Source organism: Charadrius vociferus, unplaced genomic scaffold, assembly GCF_000708025.1.
Source record: "Charadrius vociferus isolate BGI_N301 unplaced genomic scaffold, ASM70802v2 scaffold16, whole genome shotgun sequence".
Taxonomy (NCBI): domain Eukaryota; kingdom Metazoa; phylum Chordata; class Aves; order Charadriiformes; family Charadriidae; genus Charadrius; species Charadrius vociferus.
The window spans coordinates 130,722-147,093 of record NW_009649167.1 but is presented as its reverse complement, the minus strand read 5'-3'; the positions used below and the strand labels follow the sequence as shown (position 1 = coordinate 147,093).

At 38.9% G+C, this 16,372-nt stretch overlaps 1 protein-coding gene across 1 annotated transcript in view; it reads right to left on the bottom strand.

Moving 5' to 3' along the window:
* Positions 1-16,372, bottom strand: part of FRY (furry homolog (Drosophila)) — a 180,333-nt gene that overhangs the window by 35,884 nt on the left and 128,077 nt on the right. Inside the window, exons 41-51 of the mRNA XM_009888386.1 lie at positions 15,948-16,069; positions 14,885-15,072; positions 13,888-13,982; positions 11,562-12,163; positions 9,803-9,900; positions 9,540-9,710; positions 4,372-4,512; positions 3,440-3,619; positions 2,212-2,373; positions 1,285-1,359; positions 74-244 (exon numbers count right to left, since the gene is read on the bottom strand). Of these exons, the coding sequence (XP_009886688.1) occupies positions 74-244; positions 1,285-1,359; positions 2,212-2,373; positions 3,440-3,619; positions 4,372-4,512; positions 9,540-9,710; positions 9,803-9,900; positions 11,562-12,163; positions 13,888-13,982; positions 14,885-15,072; positions 15,948-16,069 (2,005 nt within the window). The remainder of the gene's footprint in view (positions 1-73; positions 245-1,284; positions 1,360-2,211; positions 2,374-3,439; positions 3,620-4,371; positions 4,513-9,539; positions 9,711-9,802; positions 9,901-11,561; positions 12,164-13,887; positions 13,983-14,884; positions 15,073-15,947; positions 16,070-16,372) is intronic.

Sequence of the window (16,372 nt, the reverse complement as noted above, 5' to 3'; positions counted from 1 at the left end):
GTATAGTGTTTAGTAGAAAGAATATCAAACTGTTTTAATAAAAAAAGCTGTTTCAGAAAAAAACATACTGTACCTCCCCATCTTCCAGCTCAACATCTAGGAAATCAAAGTCCCTAAAGACTCTGAATTGTTGTTCACTGTTTGAATCATCCATGTTCTCCTGCTCCCTTGTTCCGTCTTCTGAAGACACCAAGCTCGTCTGGTGCTCAATCAGATCCAAATCACCACAGGAAGAAAAAATTACCTACAATTCAAAGGATTTCTCTTGTAACAAACTGTTCCCTCCGGTTGTTTCTTCCTAAAAGCTGTAATTGGTTATTCGGAAGACTGTATTTCCAGTACACACCTAATTCCTTCACTGAGTATTTTTAGAACACTCTTTATTATTTATGTTGGACAGGTGCCTTCAGATTAAACTTGTACAAAGAAACAACTTCATACTGCAGGAATACGTCCAAGAACATTACAGCTACCTCCTAATGGCTGCAGATAGATGTTGCCTGGATGTTTGTACACATTTGTAGGAACAAAATTCAGAGAATTTAGCAAAGAAAATACTGCCAAGGGGATGAGATAGTAAGTTCATGCAAATAACCTCTAGTTAAAAATGATGTTCTAAAATATGTCAAGGTTCGGAAACAGAACAAGCTATAATTTTTCCTTTCCTACTAAAAATAATTATATCTGCAATTTAGTTGCAAAAATGCAACAGTCCCTGTCTTGCAGAAATGAAGGACCTTTTCACCATAATACAAGTGACATAAAACATATTCAAAAACATTCAGAAATTTTCCTTTCTCTGTAGAAAACATTTAATAACTATTTTAAGAGCTTCCTATCCTGGATGATATATTGCCCATTTCCTGGCACTAGATGATATTAATATTTAAAGAGTAACATTATAACTACTATCTAATGGAAAAATCAGACACTCCCCACTCAGTCTTATTTCTGTAATTTAATTTTTTACTTTATAAAGGCTCCAGATTGGTAATATCAGAGGTCATTACTCTCTACCCACTAAGATGGCATAACTAGAACCTACAGCATCACAGATCTCTCACAACAAAACCACATACAGCTCTGTAAGTAAATTGTCTTTAAGTGAGAGGGCCATTCACTCTCTGATCTATATGCTGAGAAATGCAGTGTGGACCAGTACAAATGACAATCACAGTAATGTGACATTAAACTATGCAAATCAGGTCAGCAACTCTGGGAAACTTGACTTTTAAAGTTTAGGACAGAATGAAACAAAGAAATAGTCCATACAAGGCTACTTACTGAAGGGTTTTTACTCAGCCCAACTTCCTGACCACACAGGGAAAGGACATGCACCAGCTTTTCCTTTGTCCTTTTCTAGAAAACAAGACATTTCTCAAATGAGCATTGTTTTAACCACTCATTCTCCTGGTGGCTAGAAACATACATTAACAATTTTTAATTAGGAGGAATCAACCAAAGAATTAGTCATTAAGTGCTCAAAGGGTTGCTTTCAGAGCAACCATGCATACAAGGAAACATAAAAATAGCTGTTAAAGATTTTGGTGTTTATTATTCTGATATTAGTCTATTAATTCTATCGAGCATAATAAGGAAACATTGGATCCTGTACATCACTTCCAAAGGACGGTTCAGAAGCTTAAAAATAAAGCACATGCACAGTTATTTTTTGTAGAACTAGGCCTGAGTCACTGCTATATAATCTGCTATATTTAAAAAAAAAAAAAAGCAATAAATAAATTTATTCTGCATGGTTGTATTTTAACTGGCAGGTAACCAAAATCAATAAGGTAATCAAACATCACTTTTAGGAAAATTGTTCCAAGGAATTACTTTTTACCTGATTTCCGAAGAAAACAACACTTAGAAAGCTGCACATGCTGTCTATCTGCATTCCTTGCTAATATCTAAACTCACCTGTCATTCTTAGCTAAATCTGACCTAGAGTTAGAGGTCTTAAAGAGATGCATTTCCTGCAGGTTGAAAGAAAACCACTGTAGAGAGAGAGATAACTCTGGCCATTTCTGAATCCAAGAAAGACATTCAGGACACACACTCAGTCAGATGCTGTGCTGCCGCTGCCTCAGCCAGCCAGGAGCACTCCACAGGGGACAGAGGGCACAAGCTTTTAAGAACTTAGTGTGCATTAATTCAGCCGCTCTGAGTGAAGCTTGTTAATGAATAATGGGCTACTTTAAAAGAGGTTACCTGAGAGTACTGGGGTCTCTTCCAGCTCACAGGAACAAGGACATTGGAGTTAGATCCTGATGAGGTTGAAGAAGTGCTTCGAGTGACAGCCATTGCCCTGGGTTTACCATCTCGTCCAGAAGAACTTTGCAGCTCATCATACCGTCTCCCAATAATTGGAGTCTTAAACAGAGAGTAATTATTCACTAGTACTATGCTCCAGGATGAACTTATAATGGGACATATTACTTCTGCTGTAGAAAAAGATTACTCTGAAGATCATATACAGGGGCAAAACAAGGAGTGCACCAGATTTCATGTCACTTAGTATGTATCTTATTTGCCCCTGTGAACGTCTCAGTAACTACTGCTATACCTAGCAGCTAGTGTTTATGCTCATGAATAGCTAATACTTCAAGCAACTGTCAAACTAGTTTATAAGAAGCAGCAAACCCCCCAGAAAGCTTATGAAATTTATTTTAAATCCACATTCCTTGCACCTGTTTTTTAATGGGTTTTTCCTAAGAGTGCTGAGCACTCTGGCCCTGTTCCAACACACAGCAAAATGCTTTCTTGGATTGATGACAGGATGTTCAGCACTTTCTAGAGCTATACCTACACGAAATAACAACAAGAAACTCTTTATACAAATAGTACAAGATGCCTTTTTACATTCATATTTCCTTTTAACCCAAAGTTGCACTATTATCTATATGAAAAAGTCTATAATGCTGCAAAGTCATGCAGGTTCATAACTATAAATAGAGTCGCCCATTAAAGTCAATAGGATCATTCAGTTCTATAAAATCAAAAGGTGTACAGGGTTTGCAGGATAAACACTGCTGTAAGTGAATTCAGTCAGAAGTCAGAAAGTACTCCCTTAAAGGACATACTTCTATGTTTAACAGTTACAGAGAACATTGGCATAAAATGCTTCGAGGGGGATTTTATACATATAGTATATTTATATATTACAGTTGGCATAATTGCAACAGAGCTTTTCCACCAGATAATTCTAAACACAACTAATAATTCCTTCTCCCCCAAAAATCTGATGAAAATCCAGAAAGAGTCCTCCAGCATGGGTCATTAAATATGTGATTGTGGATTGAGAATAATTTAAGAGACTTTTGGTTCTCTAATTTTCCTTTCTTTCCCAGTTTTTCAGCTATCTTAAGGAGTTATGACACGTTTTGGGATTATCAAATGTTAGAACTAAGGTTTTAAGTAGCAGAATCACAAATAGTACCTCTGAAATGTCAAAATGAAACTCTAAAGTCTTTCCTGGTAGCTCTTTGGAGGCACTGTTCCACACTCGATGTATTTCCATTTTTGAAAGATCGCTGTGTTGATAGGATGGTAAAACTAAACTGGCAGAACGAGAAACCACCAACTTCAGGATATTCAAGGCTTCCCTCCAGTGAATGCTCTAGAAATAGGTAGATTTAATCAGCAAATGGAAAGAAAGATTCATACACATTCAAGATTATCTATATTTTACAGTCATATTTTTTGTAACTTCATAAATATGTAGAATTGAAATATTACTATTCTTTCTCTCTTGGCCACTGACGAGGTACACACTTGCAGAATAATTTCAACAGCAAAGACCAACACTTGCCTAAGGTGCCACTGTTATGGAACTGGCTTGCAACCTGGGAGACCTGAGTGCAAGGCCAACTTGGCAAGGCCTTTAAAGTTTCCCACCTGAATGCCTTAATCAGTATGAATAAATATAAAGGCCATTGCAGAACTCTCATTTAACAGAAAAAGCTGACTTGACACAGACTTTACAGGTGTGAATTCCTGGTAGAAATATGTATTTTCCACTTGCTGAGAATTAGGTACAGAAGTCTCTGAAGGGAAGTGCTTATGCCACATCTCTCTCGTGCTAATAATTCATGCTACTAATTAAAAAGAGTGGTCAGGCTCTGCCTGGTATTAAGCTTGCTCCTGATGTCGTGTAGCTGCAGCCTAACCCTTCCCACGCAGTGAACGCACAGCTGGGCATCTGGGGACATACAGTCTGTTAGGCATCAGCATGTTTATAAACGAGATACCACACTGGACAGTCACAGTCCTCCCCGCTAATCTAGTCTTGAAATCTTATAAAGAAAATAAACTTATGATAGTAAATACCGCTAAGTTCCTATGTTAATACAAACAAGATATAGTATTTACCTGTACATATTTTTCAATGGTTTTTAGCACTTCCATGTTAAACTGTTTCACAGGAATAGCTGACAGGTCCATATAACTAAGAAGACTGTAGATCATCTGTAAGAGGGACTGTTGCATACTAGGAAGGCCCTTTTCTAGTAGCTGTGAAAAAAAGTAAAAATAACAAAGTTTTGAGACATTTCTTCTGATGGAAAAAGCTACTAGTTTCATGAATGCCATTTGTACTGTTAATCTCTCTTCACTCACTTATTTTCCAAAGCCGTTTTACAATCAACTTACAAATCATGATGATACAACTGCGATACAAAAAAGAGCTTTACGCTGGGAGCCAAATGCTAGCCTGTTTTGGTAATGAAACATACATTTTATATATACCTGCCCTAACTTATCCAGAAAACACATCCAGCAGTTGAGTAAACTGGTAGGTAAAATTTACACTGTAATTGGGGAAGCATATCCAATGAAAACAGGGGAGTATCTTTTTATGTCTACCTTTGCTGAAAGTGAGAAAAAAGAAAACACGCCAAAGAAACAAAACTACTACTATTCTGACATCAATATATATTTATCCAAATATACTTCACTGCCAGTGTTCACCGGCTGTAACTGCGAAGGAAACATTTTCTGTTAAGGAGGCGATGGAGTCCCTGGGCTCTCTTACTATAGAGGCTAATACAAAGAAGGACTTGATCTAAATCCTGAAATTTTGGAACACCTGAGTGTAGATCCCGGAATACCACAATGAACCTTGGAAATGCAGCTGTGCTCGTATATATACATGACAGTAACTCAAGAGGCGTACGGACAGCCATGCTATGTTTGCACATGTGTGTGAAATAGCTTAGCTGAAAATTTCCTGGAAGGTAACATGTTCTTTCATTTGTGACAGGCACTGTCCCACCCCACAAATTTCAGAGGCAATCAAATGTTATTGCTGGAGGTTACCAGAGGCTCAAGACTAGACCCTATCCTTCCGTTCACGCTGACAAATAAGTTCTTCTAACATTGGTTACTAGAGATACCAGGATCTAGAAAACAATTACTTATAAAAACCTCTATGCTGCCTCATGTCTTCCATCAGAGAAAAAATTTGACTGTTATCCAGGTGGAGCCTAGTAATTTCTTAGAGGCCCTCATTAGCCTGAATGACAAGGCTCCTCCTTTTACTGAAAGAGAACGTTTCATGCCAGCCAAAATGGAATGATCAGGTAGGGGACACATCTATCTCAGCCCTCTAAATATCTTCTGATTTCTTTTAGCAGTAAAAGTGAGTAGTAATTAGCGATTCATGAAACAAAGTAGGCAAATTCCATTAACAGCATAATAGATGGAACTCACTATGCTTTCTCTATTCCTCTACAAAAAGACAGTAAGAGTTTTTAAATTGAAGGTACTATGTGGTAACCTGCTTCAGCCCATGGATATCTTTACTGAGAGATAAAATGTGTTTAGTAATTCTTCTTCAAAACAGGATTTAGACTTTTTGTTGCCTTCCATTAGCATCTTGCAATGGAAGGTTTGATTTCTTACTTGTAAATCGTTTATGTGATCCAGCATATCAGCTGGTATACCATTTCAGTGTAGGAATAAAGGATTAGAAGAAATTATATGGATGAAAGATTTCTTTTGTTCTCTGACAGAGGCTACTGCATCCAATAATCGCTTTTGTGATAGGAAAAGGAATTCTTGGGAAATAATGGGAATTTTGTCTCTATTGCTGGTTAGAAAGCTGTTCTAGGAACTTTATCTCTGGAAGCTTCTAATTTTCATTCCAGTTTGTATAAATTTGTTGTCAACAGAATCCTCTGATTTAAACAGCTCTAGGCCCTTAAGCCCTAAACATTTGTGGGCTGTGCCAGTTTTCACTTGTTCAGATGAGCATATGAGGTGGTTGAGAGACCAACCATTTACTTAAATACATCATGAATTTGTGACAAGACAGGGTATTTCAGTTTAAAACCCCAGCAATTTAAAAATGCATTTAGTACAATAAGAATCCTTTTGCTGCCAGAAGTAACAAAAATAGCAGCAAGATGGAGTTGTGGTAACACATCATTTAGATCAGTGAGTTCCAGGACAAAGAGTTTCCGCTGCATTTGTAAGAACTCATAACCATTCTCAGACTTTTTTTTTTTTTTTTTTTTTTGACTGTAAAACTGTTTTGAAGGGTTGTGGATTCCTCTCTTGCTCGTTTATGGTAACTATCTGGGTCTTATCTGGGTTAAGGGATCCACATGCTGTTAGCAACGTTTTTCCCCTTCCTGAAGTAGCAACTAACCTAGAACTAGGTGGAGAATAGAGCCTGCTCCTTCAAGGGCTGCCTGGGCTGGCTGCTGCTGGTTGATGCAGCTTCTGGGGTCGTACTGCAGGAGACAGTTCCCTTTGCCCCTCCAAATCAGGCAGCAGGTGAGAAGAGATGCCCAGCTCTTAGGCTGTGTTGGTCAGTCAAACAAACATTTTCTGTGTCCACTGAGGAAACAAAGATGGCATTTCACAAGCCGTGACTGACAGACAAGCTGTTAGTGGGATAATGCCTGATCTAGGACATGCTTCCCCTTGCAACACAGATGTTTTAATCTCTAGTGATTTCTTGGTTTTGAACAGGTTATGAATGCTCATGCTTCTATCACAAGTAATCCTCTATCTAACAAGGAGGAGGAGGAAATATCTACCATTAGCACATTACTATGCACTATGTGGTTTCTTGTTCCTTTTTCTGTATTAATAGCATTAGCTACTCAGGTCCAAGCATGACCATGGACTTCATGAATCACTAGTTTAGCATGTGACCTATGTCGATTCAGATATGGTCCTAGAATGATTGTGCTCTCAGGGTACAAGATTGACTTTTAAAAATTAAGATGCAAAAATCTAACATAAAATCAAAGTAAGCTTTCAATAATGCGTTTGTATGCTGATTTTGGTAGTGGAGGCTCAAAGTTCTACTGCACTATTAAACAGTGATTTTTCCTCATCTGTAGACTAAGATGCCCAAGTATTTTTCTGGAAGAAATGATCATTTTTCACAGATGGAGCTGTAATAGGTAAAACTGAGTAAGGAGCACTGCTTGCCACTGTAAGGTCTGGATAAGAACACAGCTGAAATGTCTTATTTTATGCCAGGATCATACCTCTAGCTGACAAGCAATTACTTGCCATCAAGTAAGTTAAATGCAAATTTTTATCTGGCAATAATTGAAGGTTTTACCTTCTGCCGAGAGCATTTGTTCTCATAGTCTTAACTTGTGGTAGAAAGTCCCAGTCTGAAGGTATACCTGTGTGTTTGGAGTGGTCACTGTTGCAACACAGATTTCCTTTGTTATTCTTAAGCACTGCATATCTCACAATTTCCCTCAGGCCCAAGCACTGGGGATGGAGCCAGGATTGTGAAAGACAGAGGCTCTGTAACCAATGGCTAAATCATTCAACTGCAGATTGCCCAGTGGGGCTGTTAACCCACTTGGCTTTACCTATTGATAGTATATCCCACAGCTGGTTTATAGGAGACAGGAGCACATTGTTTATCCTGGTCTGGGGATTAACTAAGAAGAAAAGGGGAAACATACTCTGAATGCTGGAAAAAATCTTTTTCATGGCCACAGCAGGCCAAACAAGATGGTTTCTTGTCTCTTGCTCCTCCTCCAGACTGGCAGCTACCCTATGCCCATACAAATATTCCCCAGACATGACTCAACAGAGCTGCAGTCAACGTAAATACCAAGAAAGGAAGTCGTGCTTACTACTCTGCCATCCTTCGATGATGGTGCTATGTGAGGAATGTGCCTTAATTACAGTCAAAAACCTGCTTGACTTGCTGTTAATATAGTACCATGGTGCCAATCTACAGCAAGGGGGAAGTGCAAAGAAAGAGTCTCCAGATGTACGTTTAAACCCATTTTGAGGGGAGCAAAAACATGTGCAATGGCCTTTGTGGAGGTGCTGCAGCACTAGTAACTGTACATTGAGCACTGAAGGAAAAACAGAGGGGCTTTCCTGAGGCTGGGAAGGCAAAGGAGAAAGAGTTTAAACCTCAATCTTTACAGCATTTGCTTATTAGGAACACAAGTTTCTACTGTGAAGGAGACACTTGACTCTGGAGGATTCAGTCATGTTTGAAGAGCTAATAGTTCTTCAGTCTTTGAGTTTAAAAACAGACTGAAAAACCTCAAGGTGCTGTTTTAGTCTCCTACAGGAGGGTCATGGCTTTCACCATTAGTTAAGATCTGATATGACTTTACTTAGAGCCTCCATGTGCAAACAAGGTGAGGAACTGTAGCTTGAGGTAGCAAGGCCAAGTTTCCTCTGAAGTCCTGAGTGAGTGTGGGAGCACAGCTTGGCCTCTCAGCCTCTTGAAAATCTGTGGATAGCCAGTATTAGAGATGCCTGCGGAGTTTCTGTAGATCCTTTGAGAGAAGAGAGAATGAATCTGCTCCAAAAAACAAAGCTGCTCTAAAGAAGCTAGTGAATTTATGTCATGAATACAGAACTGCCTTCTCCTTGGATGAGAGGGGAGACTGAAGGCATCTCACTACAGCATAGAAGTGAAGGGATAAATCTGAGAAGCCTACAAGAAAATGGTGTTCTGATACTGATTTGACACAGGAGGCAGAAGGTCAAGTGACCTTAAGCTAAAGAGCAGAACTGAGCCTTGGACACCCAGTAACAACACTGCATCAGCTCTATACTCCATGCGTGAGAAACGTTAGGAGTAAGTGAGCACAGTGTAAAACCCAGGCAGTAAGATGATCCCATTCAGTGTTAGAGGAATGCATACAAATTTGTATCAAGAATGAGATCCTTATACAGCAGATGATATCTTATTTATGCTGCTAAACTCCTTCTGGAATTAGGCCTTCTCTTATTTTCCTCAGTGGGATTTAAACAAATGTTGTCCAGTTTCTCTCTCTTTCACAGTGGAAAATCTGGCCACCTGACGAGTGAAGCTGCTTTAAGATGTATCAGCCCTGCAAACCTTTGGTGGCTTTGGTTTCAGTGTTCAATATTGATTTCTTATAGTAATTCCCTTTCTTTCTGCTAATTTTTGCTTTTAACTCTTAATTATAAATAACAGCTACAGAGAGCCCCCAGTAATCTCCAAGCAGACTTCAGCTCTTTGGGTTGCTAGGCAAAAGAAGAATTAAAACAGTAAAAAATCTTTGAAAACTCACCTCAGCCAAATATGTAACCATACTCAAAGTAATATCAGCAAATGCTTCATGAAGGTAGCGGCAAACCACATTTACCCAGGTAGCACAGTCCCTTGTATAACTGTGTGTTTTATAAAGGGTCATGACATGTGCAAGATTTGATAGCTTGGGGTTCTTCTCCTCCAAACAAACCTGATTAAATAGAAATGTCACAACACATTAAGAACAAGGCAATGGCATTTACAGGGTTTGAGGATGTACAAAACAGTAAATAACTTTGATACCTGAGCAATCCTTTCGGCTATATCTTTACAAAACTGGTTTGGGCTGTCAAAATGCTGAATTAAATGGGGCAGGAGACACAAAACATTCAGTGGAAATCCTAGAACAGGAAAATACAGAACAAAATGTGTATTTTGGACAGCAAGAGTCACAGTCATCTTCAATATTACATTAGCTGTAAACTCCCACAGACTCTGTCAAGCTGTTCACGCCATTGGCCATGCCACATTTGTCTTAAAGAGGCCTTAATTTGAAAATCTAGTATATCACCTGGGCAACAGTACTCTTTTAAAGCATGAACCTGTTTCTGCAAACACTACTACACAAACAGGTATTTACAGGCTAATATATCTCACAAAATTATATATTTTATTCCTGTTAGAGTCTATGTTTATCTTTTTCACTTAATGGGCTTATTGACAGTCTTAACTGGTGGCATTTTCATTCCTGCAGCTAAAACACAGCTAAAACAATGCTCAGTTAATGAGTATTGATAAATGAAAAACTGTTTTGGTCAGGCTGCCAGGCACAGCTTCCATTGTTTTATACTGTTCAAGTTAATAATAATAATGAATCAAAATTCTGATAGAAGTGGTCAGATGAGACTACGCAAATGGTGTTTTTGAAGCTAGGAGATGGATCCTGTGCCAAGTGCCAGCTGCTGTCATTAGCACAAGGGCTTTGTCTGGAGCTGGGTTTCAGCTCTTCTGTATCAACTCACAGCTCAAGGTAGTTGATAAACTAATTGGGAGCTGTAACAAAAGCTGCTTCAGTTCAGGTGGGAGCTCAGAAGTCAAGAAATTGCATCTGGACACAACCTGTTTTTTCAAAATAAAGAATCTGATCTATGAAAATATCTTGCTCACCATTAATTCCCTCTCGTTCTACACAATTAAACAAGTTGCCCGAGCTAAGAGTGTAATTTCCCTAGACTTCCTCCATACTCAGTGAAAAGAAAAAGATACCTCCAGATGGTACTATCACAGCCCATGTGAGAATTGCCCAACCAAAGTCTGGAACACAGGCATCACACAGGTGCTTAAGACATGGGCAGGTTGTTAATGGCATTCAGCCCCTTACTCTGTGTCTAAGCTCGTTATGACTTAGTTGTGAAGCCTGCACAACTGTCTAAATACCTGTGTTTCTGACTGAGACAGAGGAGTAAATATCTGGAACAATACAGAAACTCTCTTCAAGAAATATAATTAAGAAGAGGTCACAACCTCAACTAAAGAATTGGGAATTTCAAAATGTTACCTTATTTCCTTATAACCCAGGCCTCTCTCCTCACTCACTAATGTGCTATTGTAATTTATTTAAGAAGAGTACAAGAGTTTTCAGTATTTATATTTCTAGTAAAAATCCCATGAAGAACTAATTAAATAATTTGCAATATTCTGAAAATAATTCAGTGGAAAACCTAGCCAAAATAGGTTCTGGAATTTTCACAGTATCTCCTTACATATGTTTATTTTGTCAGCACTCAGAAACTTTATATACTGCTAAGCATTAGAAATGAAATATGAAATAATACATGACTGCTTTCCTCCAAAACCTTACTGTGCAACAGATTAACTTTTCAGAAACGTTATATTGCTATGAAATTTCCAAAAAGCCCACCCAACTCAAACCAAAAAGACGTTATGCTATATTAGAAGAGTAAGAAAAAATGCCGTTTTTCGTTTTGTGCCAATAGCCTAATTCCGTCATCAAATGCCAAAGCAATGGGAACTGAAAGAGAGGAAAGTATACTGGTTTTACCTATAGCTTGAGAGGAATCCACCATGGATATTCGAGACACTGGTGTCAGCAGACTAAAAAGCTGTAGTGTGAGATCAGTGGTAGTAAGGGAGGTGAATCCTTTCAGGAGCAGCTGCTGAAGCCCTGAGAAGTCTGCCCACTTCAGCTGCCCTTGCAACTTCTCTAACTTCTCCCGGTTTTCAGCTTTATCTAGTGGCAAATGAGCCAGAAGTTTATTCAGTAACCGCAGTGCCATTAGATACTCAAACTCAAAATCTGATTCCATCAAAGCCACAGCAACCCAGAAGATGGTGGCCAGTAGGTTGGTTGGATTGTTAATATGGGATGGGTCAGTGAGACTGTCCTTTAGAGAAGATGAACTTCTGGTTTTAGAGGACAGGCCTTGTTGGGTGCACGCCTGAATTCTGTCTAGTGTGGCACTGCGTGGTGGGTCCGAAGACTTGTCCACATCTCCAAACTTTTTGGGTACAGAGAAGCTCCTCTGGTGCCTGCTTCGTTCAGCAGTGGCTGTGTTACCGCTTGCAGGATTCACATTCAGCTGTCCTGTGCTCTTCCGGTTTGCAGTCAGTTTGGTGCTTGATGTTAAATCTGGCGAAGATGAACTGAACCCAAAATATATAACATACATTGCAATGTGTGAATGCACAGCTTGAAACTTGTACATATTGGATGCAGGTTAAGTATTTACCAAACTGTAAATAAATATTTAAATACGAAAAGTAAAAGGGCTGTCTATTGCAGCCTGTCTTTTTTTTTTTTTTTTTTTTTTTTGGAGAAGTACCCACAGACATGGCTGAGTGATGTTCATGTGGCACTGCACCAAACCAGAGCAGGGTAGCCTACAGTCTAGAGAGGTAAGAACAACACGTGGACAGGAGATACGGAGCTGTGAAATGACTCATGGAAATGCCCGTATAATGTGGCAGTGGCAGAACTGAAAACAATTTTGGTCTTCGGAATGCCCTCATCAGTGGAGTAAACTCCAAACTTGGCACAGCTGGCAGGTGAACTGCACAATGGTTTACTCACTGATGTGAGAACTGCGAGCAGAAAAAACAGTGTATCTTAAGCAGAACCACAAATATGCCACATTATCCTCAAGAAACCTGTCATGTGGCTGCCTAGGTTCTTGCTAGAACAGGTCCTTCAGAAACCTTGTCACTGCATCGTCCCCTGCCTGTATCCTCAGATCTCTTTAAGATGGTTTACAGAGAGCAGAGGTCTTTCAATTTCAGTGACTGATGCCTCCTCATGGACTATCATGTGATGATCTAGACAATCCCTATCAATTATCTGTACAGAAAAACATGCTGTGTTGATACATGCAAGGGAGATTTGTTCTGGAGAGCAGCTAATTCCTGACTCTTTGGTCCCATTCCTACCTCATATACTATGAGTCCCTACTGTCTATAATACTTGAAGAGGATCATATGGAATCAATAGTGTCAGGGTAAAGAATATTGCCTCCCACTGCTTTCTGGAGTGTTTCTTATTTTCTGCTTCATCTTGCTCTTTCCTGAAATGTGCACTAAAGAAAGGTAAATACCTCTTAGTTTAGAACGTAGAAGCTGCATTTCCACACCTCTGCTCTGACACAAGGCAATACCTGTGCTGTGCCATTGCAGTATAATACACAGCCCCCTGCCTACTAGCTTCAGAAATGATCGCCCTTGTATTTTTATTCTGCATGTAAAGCACTGTAACAGTTGTAAAAATTTTTCCTTATTCTGTTCTTGCTATTAGGAGTCAGATAGACATTGATCTCCCTCAGTACTGTCAACAGCTGTGTTACGGAAGGAGCCTGCAATTTCCCTCCATGTACAAAGGTCTGCTTTAAGGCCAAGGGTTTCATAAAGACGGTCCACATGTTTGACAAAATCCATGGGTTATGTACACATCAGACAAAATTCTCCCTAGTTTTATCGAGGAGAACAAACCACGATCATTACTTCTTGGGGAATACTTCACCTGAGAAGTATGACAGGTTACAAGTATTAAAGAAAACCACGTTTCTTCCCAGATATGTTTTCAAGTGTATGGTACAAAGGTGCAAAGAAGACAGTATTTTTAAAGGATGTTAAAGTAAGTTATAACCGAGTGGCAGCAAGACAGAATTTACAATGCATTGTAAAGTTCCATTAGTTGTATCAACATTATTTCAACTGTGGCAAAATTTGGCTGAGATGCGCTCTTAGTCTAGGACTCTGAAGGTTACAAATGAGCTCAGTCTTATCAAAATTATTTTATGCTGTCAGACTGCAGAACTGCACACTTCATATCATGAGACATTGAAAAAAAAGATACAATTAGGAGAACAGACTCTTACCGTGATAATACCGTCAAAAGATCACTGTTCTTCAAACAGTCAGACAGATTATCCACAGCAGCTTCCAAAGTAAGTAGTGCCTCCATTACATACCCCTACCAATGCACGAGGTTAATCATTTCAACAGACATTCAAAATAGCGAACATTTAAAAATCTTCAGTTCATAAAAGGAATAGGCACCTACTGAAAACCTGTAAGTTCTCTTGAAAAAAGAACAACAGTCACGTCAATGCCACTGCCCTGAACATTAAAGTGTCGCTACAGAGGTGGTTTATTTTCTGCCTCTGAATGATCTATGAAGGCATGCAAGAAAGGCACATATCTCATCAGGGGAGATCTGAATGATCTATGAAGGCATGCAAGAAGGGCACATATCTCATCAGGGGATTGGTAACGGCATAGAGAACCTCTGACTTGCAGGTCATTGATTTAAATTCTGCACAAGCAGTTGTGACAGAATATTACTGTCATCTTGTGGCAGTTTCATTACTGAAGTAAAATACGGAGGTGATGTCAGGCTATTTCTTATTAAGAGCTAGTAGTTCTCTTAATTAAGTCTTGAACTTCACAATAAATAGTCTCTGATGGTAACATTTCAGTCTGTTTAGCTAAACCAAGTGAACATCATAGCTCACTAAGAGAGGACTGGATCAAATTAAGTCAGTGTAAGTTTTGTATTGTTACGGATGGTGAGGATTTCTTTATTCCAAAAGACGTTAACATTTGAGAAATGAGGTGGTATCTACTTCATGTGGTCAGATTACTTCAGCAGATAGGATGATGGGCTCCTGAAGCACGAATTAATGATGTGAAAAGGGAAAACATGGTCATCATAAAGATTTTGAGTGGCATTTACTAAATGTTTTCTAGTTGTACTCTTTAGAACTATATTGTAACAGCCTGATGAAGGCTTTAATAAGGTACATATGGATTCAGTAAACTCAGAGGTATATGCTAAATTAACAGTACTAAGAAGCATTATGTACACATGCATACCTGAATCTCATCTCCATGCTCTCCAATAACTTCCACCAATCTTGACAGGAGGTCAGACAATGCGTGTGCAGAAAGGGGCTGCTTTAAGGCCCTGAATATCTGGAAAGAGCGACCTGCGTAATGTCTTGAAGAGCTTGAAAGAGCTGTTTGTAAAGCAACTTCACTCAGATGCTGCTCCAAATGAAAACCTAAGCAAAAGAACCGTATGTCAATTTTATTTTTTTTAATGACAGACTTTCCTGTGGGTCATAAACAGGCTGAACCAGCTCTGGGGGGAGGATATGCACTGTAGTATATCCGGCAAACCCTTTGAGAAATGGAGGTGCTAAAATGTCTGTGTTTGGGAGAACTTCCCTCTGTTTACATTTATTTCACACAGAATGTAAGAAAATAAACTGCAAACCCCGAAATTCTGATTCTGCAAATGTTTGTCAGCAAAACGCTGAAATTCTTCATCTGATTTTATTTTTTTTTTTACAATTCCTGGACAAACTTTCAAGCCATCCACTATTCTTGCTGGCAGCAACACAGTAACTTCTGAACACTCCCAAACCTAAAGCCAAGCTGAATTAGGAGTCCTTCTATTAGCTTCAGAAGGATAAGATCTTTAAATATAAATACTGATGCTGCATTCTGCTTTGACCTTGGAAGATATTTAATTAGTGACTGTGTTGGTTTTCAAATCCAATCAGTACAGTTCCTAAGGTCTAAAAACATAATAAATTAAAACTAAACTTTTATTGCCAGAAGAAATTTAACAAAGTACATTTACTCAGTAACTGGGATGCATTTTACCAACAGGAAATAGCGGAGCTTTTATCTGGTAGAAGCAATCAAAAGGCTTTCTACCAACAGCTTTGAAGAAATGTTCGATTTAACATTCAGCCACAGTCCAATCTAACATGATTTTTTAAAGGAATTCCTTTAATATGTCATACATCCTTGTTAAGACATACGATATGTTGTGCTTCTGAATAAGCAGACCTACTAAGTCACAGGATAAACACTCAGTGTGACCTTGAGGGAATATGCTTTTAGGTATGAAAGGAAAAAAATTTACTACCTGACTTGGAATCTTTAAATACAGATACAACATGACGCAGAAAATTAGTAAGCTGTTCAGCACTCTTGGTGTTCTGATTTTTGGGTGTGATATCTTCATGGCACCAAAGTGGACCAAATGCCCTTAAAGAAATACATAAAAAAGTGCAAAATGTCTTTGTGTTATCTGAAATAAATGTAATCAGTTAAAATATATAAACTGTAAAGGCAATTAGATATTTCCAGGGACATAGCCCAGAAAACATGCAACTGAACAGAATTTTATGAGCAAAATACAAGTAAATAAATATTCCTACACTGTATTCCGCAGGGTCCTGTACCTGGGGAGGAAGAATGCTAGGCACCAGTATAGGTTAGGGGTGGACCTGCTGGGAAGTAGTTCTGAGGAGGATTTGGGGGTCCTGGTAGATAGTAAATTGTCAATGA